This window comes from Rhodnius prolixus, unplaced genomic scaffold, assembly GCF_049639745.1.
Source record: "Rhodnius prolixus isolate KJV_2025 unplaced genomic scaffold, Rpr scaffold_7, whole genome shotgun sequence".
NCBI classification, from domain to species: domain Eukaryota; kingdom Metazoa; phylum Arthropoda; class Insecta; order Hemiptera; family Reduviidae; genus Rhodnius; species Rhodnius prolixus.
Window position 1 is genome coordinate 29,433,027 of NW_027411582.1, and position 9,405 is coordinate 29,442,431.

A 9,405-nucleotide genomic window follows, 5' to 3' on the forward strand; every position below is an offset into this window, starting at 1 on the left:
GCCTATTAACATGTGTTCTACGTCATAACAAGTGTGGAATAAGCTGCACATTATTTATGAGCAGCGTCAGAATCGTCTGTTTAATGATTTTTTTGGCATCAGAGAAATAGATACAGCTGATAATGTTTCGGGGCGTATATCCAGACTTAGAAGATGTGAGAGGGGTTCAAGGATGAGGCGTGGAAAGAAGATAAGAGTGAAACTTTCAGGTTTCCTATTTTTAGAGAGAAACATTTTTAAATAGAATCCTTAACTCCTTGCTTAGACAGTATTTTGAGTTTATTAACACCTGGGAGTCCGTCCCCAAGTGGAATGTACGGTTGATTTAATGAGGGAGCGTTTGTGCACTGATAAGTTGCGTTTCAATGAGAGCTCAGTGTGACTAACAAAAAACTCTGGCATTGGTTTTCTTAAAGGAGAAGAATGTCTCTAAAGACAATAGAACATTCAGAAGGGGACTCTGGGTAAGGATCTTCTTTCTATTTGTTCCATGGTCAGTAAAGGTTGAAGGCGATTTTTGACTCACGAGGGTTTACTATATTATGATAGGGAATTCTGTGGCTGCCTCAGCCACTAGAAGCCACGGTATCTACAAAGTGGATGTGGGAGTAGTTCCGCCTGAGAATCCTCTGGGAACATCTCCTCAGGCAAATTTGGCTAATAAGCCGGATAGCCTCCAAGTACGGCATGAGCGTTTGAGTCATCAAAACAAGAAGTACGTAAGAAAGTTTTTATGGGAACATGGTGTGGATTTTATCGACGATGATTTCTTTTGTGAGGCTTGTCTTTACGGCAAACAGAGCCGCATGAGTTTTGGGCTTCGAACTTGAAACCCCTGAAACCTGGTGAACTTCTGCTTGCGGAAGTATGTGGCCCTATGCAGGTTGCTTCTTTAGATAAATCGCGATAGTTTTTAATATTCAAAGATGTCTGCAGTAAGTTCAGGAGCGTCTATTTTTCTTAAACGAAAAGAAATTATTGAGAAGGAGGGCCTGTCTCATCGGATGACGATGTCCTACACGCCGGAACAGTGCGGTGGTGCAGAGAGAGAAAATCGTAATTAATTAAAGCTACACGGAGTATTCATGCCAATAGGTTGCCGGAGAGTCTGTGGGCAAAAACTGTTAACACTGCCACACATATGCTTACAAGTCTCCTTACGAGTTATGGTTCCATGCGTTTTTTTAAGTGCCTTAACAAGTGTGCTTTAGTATTTGCCCTTTGGATCCAAAGCTTTTTGATCAGACTGAAGGACATGTGTAAGAATAAAAATTATGTTAGAAGTAATAAAAACACCACGCACTTCGACAGTCCTTTTGTGTCCATCACGTACACTACTACGAAAATTCTTCTCCTTTCAAAGAAAGGGGATTATTGTATGTTTGGGAATGTATAAGGAAACGAACTTAGCACTAGGACTGGTACTCCAGGCTGCCTCATCTGCCCATAGAAACGTTCAATATTTCCCAAAGATTGACAAACATTCTCCAGAACTCCTCAAAGAAGTACCTGATTTACTACAGTTTCACAATGTTGGTCCATTCTGGAACCGAATTTTCGAATTAAACAAACGTAATGATATCAATATATTGGTTTGTTTGCAATAGCCGGTTTCAATACTTCCTAGCTTAGAAAAGAGTAATCTGAATATAGTAACCTTATATTACTTACACGCAGTATATTAAATATTAAATACATTATATATAAACTTTTACTTTAATTGGAGACCTTGACATAACAATGTTCAGTTGATTATAATTATTAATTGTACTAAATTGCAAGAGTATATCGCGTCAACCTCTGAAGTCATTGGTGCTTGGAGCTTTTTTCAGTGCACTTGTTTAAGGCACATAAAAAACGCAGAGATCCTGCGGATAAACTGAAATGTAGTAAATATGGTTTAGGTCTGCATTGCTGGATAATATCTTTGATTTTATCCCTAGAAACACGAATATTTATTGTATTACTGACTGGTTTCGGACAGTGTTCTCTCTCTAAAGAAAGTCTAAAGGCTATCACCTGGATTCGAACCCGGGATCTCCGCTTTGGTATGATAAACCAACCTGAAGTTTTAAGTGAAAAGTGTATTGAATATTTACTTTTATTATAAAAAAATTACTTTTTAAAAAATTAATACTTAATTTAAATAAATTATTTAGATATACGCATGATTAAATCAATTTTTAATTCCTTTTAGTTCAGCAGTCGGACACAAAAAGTTTTGCAGACCGCTGATTGCTGAGGCCTGCGTTATAGTGAAGCTTACTCTTATCTCTGCTTAATAACTCATAAGAAGCATTTTCTAGCGTAAATTTTTCAAATAAAAGTTGAGATCTACATAGAAGTTTAAAGAAAGTCGTAAAAGTTGTTTTTCGAGAAAATTGTTTTTTAAAAAAAAATATTGGCCGGTTTTATGGTGGTGGAAAAATCGAATTGGAAATTCAGGCGATTTTCTGTTTGAGAATAGAGTAGACCACACATGCTCGCAAATCATTGGGTCATTATTTCACTAATCTCAGACAGATTGACGTTGTAAGGTCCTACTGATCTCGCTTTGTACTATTTCGGCAGCCAAGTGCTACGCCTCAAGAAACCACATTATACAGAATGAAGCTGAAAACTCATCTGTGAAGTGTATCATCTTGCAATGTACCAACAAAGCATAAATAATCGTAGTGGGAGATTTGGCAATGTGTTAGTGGGGGATTTAAAATAAATTAATATTCCATCTAGGCATTTAATTTTAGTGATACATTTCGTTCCACACAATGAAAACGTGAGTATCAAATTGCAGCTAATCTTACAATAATTCCTCTATAAATCTCCTTAACAAAAACTTACAGTTTTAAAAGTTAAGTATAAGGGTTGATTAAACGCCAAAAGGTACACAAATCAGCAAGTACCCATCATTTCATTTATACTTCATTGATATGATTTAAGTAATTTTACTGCATTAACTTTTCCTTCACATTTTTTAGAATTTATTAGATGTCACAGACCCTTATGCTGGCCATTTTCGTCTACAAAATATTTACTCAAGTAGCACACCATTTAACTTAGATTGACTGTAATATCTATTTATCTATAATAATCAAACTATTAATCACAGGTGAAAAAGAAAACGTTATAAAAAATATAAAAAAAATATGAGGCTAAAAAATTCATAAACTTTTTTAAAAAATGCTTACACCAACATACATCAATGATTTTATTTATTTATTTTTATTTTTAAATAAAAATCATTGGTTTAAGTTCATTCTTCGATTAAAGTAATTGTTACTTTATGTAGTAGTCAAACGTTTGTAATAATAAGTAATAAATAATCTGGCTTTATCGCAAATAATATAGTTTTCTTCAATTACATTCTCAATCTAGGTGTTCTTCCCACAATGTTATATATATGTAATATAAAATAAAGAAAATAAAGATATGCATATTTTTAGGACAGCTAATTATTCCAGTATTTTACCATAAGTAAAATTAGGGGGACTAAATTAAATTACAATTGAGAAATGAGTAAATATTGTTGAATAATCTACTTGTTATTAACTGTATGTTATTTGTGCTCACGAATATTTCGGTAAGACGAATTCAAGACTGAAATATTCTGTTAAATCCGTGATTCAAATTTAAACAGTAGCCGACTCTAACTTTGTCTTTTTCTTCTTTAACATGCATGTATAAGATGTGACAACTTCAGAATAAAGGGCATATTAAAGATAAATCAGAAGAATAATTTGGAATAGAGTTAAAATAAAGTACCTATTTAAAAACGAAGATATAATATACATTTTATCATAATTGTAACAAAATAATATTATGAATGAACTGGCCAGCATAAGGGTCTGTGACATCTAATAAATTCTAAAAAATGTGAAGGAAAAGTTAATGCAGTAAAATTACTTAAATCATATCAATGAAGTATAAATGAAATGATGGGTACTTGCTGATTTGTGTACCTTTTGGCGTTTAATCAACCCTTATACTTAACTTTTAAAACTGTAAGTTTTTGTTAAGGAGATTTTTGTACCTTTTGGATAGATTTTCCTTTTTGTCTATTTGCAAAGTTACATATCTGCTTTACAGATTTTTTAAAATTTGGAATAAGCCATTCTATCATTATAACCTGATAAGGTGTTAAATCGGAACCGTAACTACCACTGGAGAGATCTTTTTAAAGAATGATTATAGTTGCGGTCCCTAAACCCTCCTCAATAACAATTTTTTTTAGAAAGCGTTTTGAATAAAATAGGAAGGTATTTGTACGTAAATAGCAAAATTAAACTGCGATTTCAGTACTTCCTTTTAAGAGGAGCAAGAAAAATAAACTGCGATTACAGTACTTCTCCCTAAAAGGCAAAGATTTTGAATCGAACGACAATTCATTGATGTAAATCGGTTCATTCATTGATAATTTTAACGATTGCAGTACTTCCCTTAGTAGGTGTAAGAGCATGATGGCACTTCACAGCCACGTAGAGGAGCTTTAATCACTTTTTCGTGCTAAATTTTATCAAAATTGGACTAAGCTTTGTAGAAATATTGGTAAAAATAGTTTTAGAAAGGGCCTTATTTGGGTGGGGCTAACTCCCCTCCTTATGAGGCAAAACGTCGAGACTTTTAAAGTGCAAATCTGTACAAAATGTCGATTCGAATGACACTTCATTCATGAAAATCGGTTCACGTGTCGATAATTTGAAACGATTGCTATACTTCCCCTTAACAAGTGTAAGAGCAGATCGTCGCTTTATTGTTACGTAGGGGAGCCCTAACTCTATCATCCTACCAAATTCTATCAAAATCGGGCCAAGATTTACAGAGTTATTAGTAATAATAATTTTGGAGGGGGCCTTACATAAAGGGGGCTAACTCCTCTCCCATTCGATGTACAGCGTCGAGACCCCCAAAAGGCACATCTACATAAAATTCCGAATCGAATGACACCTCATTCATGAAAATCGGTTCGCGCGTTTAGGCGCTACGTTGTTTACAAAAAAGGTAACAAGAAGAAGAACAACAACAACAACAAGAAGAACAAGAACAAGAACATTTTTTGAAAAAGCCGTTTTTGCTCATTTTCGGCAACTTTTTTCTCGAAACCTATTAGATCTGGGTGGTTGCAAAAAAATTACAGTTATAAAGGAGGGTTCGGAGTAAGATTTAAAGAAAATTTGGGAATTTTATCTTTTATAGAAAAATAGAAAAAAATTGTCAAAGTTGGGTGTTTTTCAACGTTACGCTTTTTCGTGCAGTTTTTGATGGTCAACCCTTATACAACTGTCCTACCGGACAGTTTTAATATTCATTTTCACTCTTGACTGAAATTGCAAGAATACAATAACTCCTATAGACAGTCATAAAGACATTGATAACAAATCTAAAGTGGCATAACTGTTAATTTAAAACCCATCTGAGTCTAAAGAATAAAACATTCAGTTTCAGTGAGACGTTCTAATGAATCCAATCTCTTTAGCCCAAAATATGTCAAAAGATTCTGAATTCTTTAATCCAGACATACATATTTACAATCTGGTTGAACTTAGTATCAGGGGTATCAACAATCGAACAAGCAAGGTATTATTTAAATAAATAACAAGTTTACTGTTAAGTAGTTATCCCGCGGAGATCCCGTGTTCTAATCCAGCTGCTGGTTCTTAGTTCTCTTTTCCTAGCAGCTTTTTACATCTAACTTTCCAGGGATGGACAATGTGTCTGTCACATTATTGGCTTCAATGACCCCAGATTTTAACGCACCTTACATTTAAAAAATAAATAAGTGGGCAGGGAGTCATTATAAAGATCACATTTCATGGCGATATCATTTTATTATGACGTAGTATTAATTTACTGAACTTTTAAATTCATATAAATTCTTCTCCAGATGCATGACATTAATTTTGGCCACTGCCACTCTGTATTTATCATCAGCAGCTAAGAGCGGTGCAGATAAAAGATGTGACAATCCAGAACCTATGACACCTTTTGATGTGGACAAGGTAAATATATAATATGTTAATATTCATGAACAAGGAAAGTATGTATATGTACTAAAACTATCAATGTCAATAATTACCATCTAATTTGTAGTTTTTTAAAGACGCTTGGTATATTACCCATTACAAGTTTGGCGCTGATACTGGATCAAATAATGATAAATACTGTACTAAAATTCTACAAAAAATAGAAAATGATAATATAAAAGAGGTATTTTCTATTGACAATACAACGTAAGTATTTTTGTAATTTTTAAAGCAAAATCATGTGTTAAATTGAATTTTACACCTATAAATAACCTGTTCTGACTAGATTTCTCTCTGGCTCTTGAAGTCTTAAATGGGTATGAACTTTTTTTAAACGACCTTCATCTTGTCTATAAATTAACCTGTTTCCTGATACCTCCCTCCCAGGACATCTAGAAAAATATTGCGACATCATCAAGAAGAGTGCAAGTCAAGAATGAACTTTGAAAATGCAAAATTTTACACTTTTGCCAAATAAAAGCGTGAACTGGTCAATGCCATAGAATCATTGACGAATAATTCAATCATCATAGAATCATTCGATAAATGAAGGAGCGTAGTTCGACAAATTCAAACTATGCAGAAAAAAACAAAAAATTGTAATCATCTCAGAAATCTTAACTTCTAATAAATCAACAATTTAGTATTTTGATTACATTTAGTGATTTTCCGGGTCGTTTAATAATATAATCCTCTCCTATTCTATTTCTTTTGTGGTAACTGACTTACTTATCAACCGCTCTCAAACCATTACAGTATATTTTAAACATAACTATTCTGACTATTTTTAAGTAATATATTATTTTAATAGTTTTACAAATTCTCCCTTCTAAGTAAGATTACCTGAAATGGTTCCTTCATTCACATTCACTCATGCACTTCAAATGTCGCAATATAGGGTCCTTGTGATACCCTAATTCCACCACTTATATATATATTTTACAAACGCAATATCGCATTAGGAATCTTGTAATTTACTTTTATATCACACAAATTGCCATTCTGTCTGATGGACTCAGTCTTATAGTCAATGTTTTATGAATAATTTAAGCAGCACTGAATCAGTTTTTTGAATTACGTTTTAATAACTTCCTACTTAAAGATGTAGTTTAAATCCTCCATCCATTCCCATAACACTAGATCTCGTTCATCTGATCTCTATATTCCCTCTCACCGTACCTCATCCTTTGACAAGCCCTTCCTAATACGTGCTACCTCTCTTTGGAACTCCTTGCCTTCATCTGTCCGCCATGCTCCTACCCTATCTATCTTTAAATCCCGTCTATTCAGTTATCTCCTTTCTAATCAGCTTCCTCCGAAATTCTAATTGTTTTAATTTATTTCCTTAATTTCTGCTGTTATTTTTATTTTCACTTTTTGTAAATACTTATTTATTTATTTTCTGCTTAATCACAGGCCAAACTGTTAAGGCCTCTATTTGTTCCTGTATTTATTCTTAGGGGACAATTGTCCCAGAATAATAAATTTCTTTTCTATTTCTACTATTGATATAAGTTCTTATTTGTCCTCAAGACTTTGTTGTTCGAGTAGCCCTCTTATTCTCCCTTCCAATCTATTCTTTCTCTATTAGCATCATTATTCATATTCACTCTTGCACTTCAGGTATTTCCAGATGAGTTCCAATATGGTAAACATCTGAATTTTCTTTAGCCTTTCTCCTACTAATCTCGTGGTTTGATTCTAATGATTCTTCGGTCTCCCATCTTTCCTCATTTTATATTTTCTGTTTTAAGTAAGCCCTGTCATCTTTGCGAATACTACTGATTTTGGTTACCATTTTGAGAGAATTCATAGCTTCTTCAGTAGGAATAAAAAGCAAAATCTCGACACTATCATTTATTTTTTTTTTTCAAGTAATTTTGCCCATTTAAAAGTACTTTTGAGGACCCGAATACCTTACTATTCCAAATATTTTCGCATTTGCTGATAGAATTTAGGTAAATGCTTTAACTTTCCATCAAAAGCTAATTTTACAGAAATAATAATTGGTATTATTTTGCTGCGTTTTTCAGAACTGAGGCCTACAGTTATTATTTAAGTTTCAGCAAAAAGTCATCATTTGACACAACATATGGAAAATACACTGCAAAACATATACAGGTGGATAAAGTTGGTAAGTTTATTTTATTTTGGTGACCATTAAGATCATAGTGATCTGGGTTAATATTTTTGTTTTATTTGTGTTCAAGGTAAGGAGTTAGAAGAACATTCAATAACAGTTACTTATCTTGATACTGATTATGACAGTTATTCCGTGGTCTATGTTTGTGGGGAAATAATGGAAAATTTATTTTGTAAGTATTCATATAATTTGTGGCTGTATATCTGTACAATTTTGTTTTTGTTTTTTGTTTTTTTAATGTGTGTGAAGAAATTAAAATATATTTATTGCATTTTCCAGCTCTATACGCCGTCCAGAGTCGTAGTCAAACTTTAAATCAAGATGTAGAAACGAAAGTTAAAAGTGCCTTAAATGGTATTAATTTAAAGTTGGATAAACTCTCTTCTATAAAGGATTTTGGTTGTAAGTACGATGACAGTACTTTGAATGCATTGCTATCAAAATCGTTTACCCATGAGACTAAATGATAGAATGCTTCCAAAGAGGATGGAAGGTGAATAAGATTTATTATGAAATTTATAATTTATTATGAATTTCATTTCATTTAAAAAATTTAATTTGATTTTTTTTAAATTCAATAAAATGTAATTATCGAAATTAAATAAAGGCACATGTATTCCTGGACTCTTGTTATCCGCAATCTTAAATTTTAATTGATGTACTAATAATTCGGCAGAGTTTATGGTATTGGATGTAAGGATGTACTGTAGAGCAGATGCCGGCTCAGACTACCATCAAATAAAAGTAAAATTAAGACTTGGGTTATAAGCATAAAAAAAAATGCAAAAAGTCAGAGTACTTAAAGATGAAAGTATACGTTGGCTTTACCTTTGTAGATTTAACGCCGAGCTTCAAACAGAACCTTCACCTTCAGAAGGAAATGTATTAATTTAATTTTCTCAGAACGAAAGTAAAAAAAGTAATCAGAGATAAAGAGTTTGTGTTAAAGATAATTAAGATCAAAAGTAAAAAAATTCCTTCAGGGAAAAACTGAATGAGGTTGAGTATTAAGAATGAGGAAACAAAATAAACTAAAGAGAAAGAGGCATTGGTCTGCAAAGAATGAGAAATGGCAGAGGGAAACAAACCAAGCATAATGCGAATATGATCATTAAAGAGTAGAAGAAAGACAGAAGTATTAAAAAAAAACTTCTTCAGGAAGACAGGTAAAATTTTAGGCTTATCGGAGGGTTCAAAACTCTGTTTTTCGAATGTAAGAATAGAAAAAGAAGAAATTATGGT

At 32.9% G+C, this 9,405-nt stretch overlaps 1 protein-coding gene across 1 annotated transcript; it reads left to right on the plus strand.

Moving 5' to 3' along the window:
• Positions 1-2,739: 2,739 nt before the first annotated feature.
• Positions 2,740-8,787, plus strand: LOC141446570 (nitrophorin-2-like). Its single transcript, XM_074113113.1, has 6 exons — positions 2,740-2,776; positions 5,882-5,996; positions 6,088-6,227; positions 8,054-8,154; positions 8,231-8,335; positions 8,443-8,787. The coding sequence occupies exons 1-6, from the start codon at positions 2,769-2,771 to the stop codon at positions 8,628-8,630; spliced, it is 657 nt and encodes a 218-aa protein (XP_073969214.1). The 5' UTR covers positions 2,740-2,768; the 3' UTR covers positions 8,631-8,787.
• Positions 8,788-9,405: the final 618 nt, after the last annotated feature.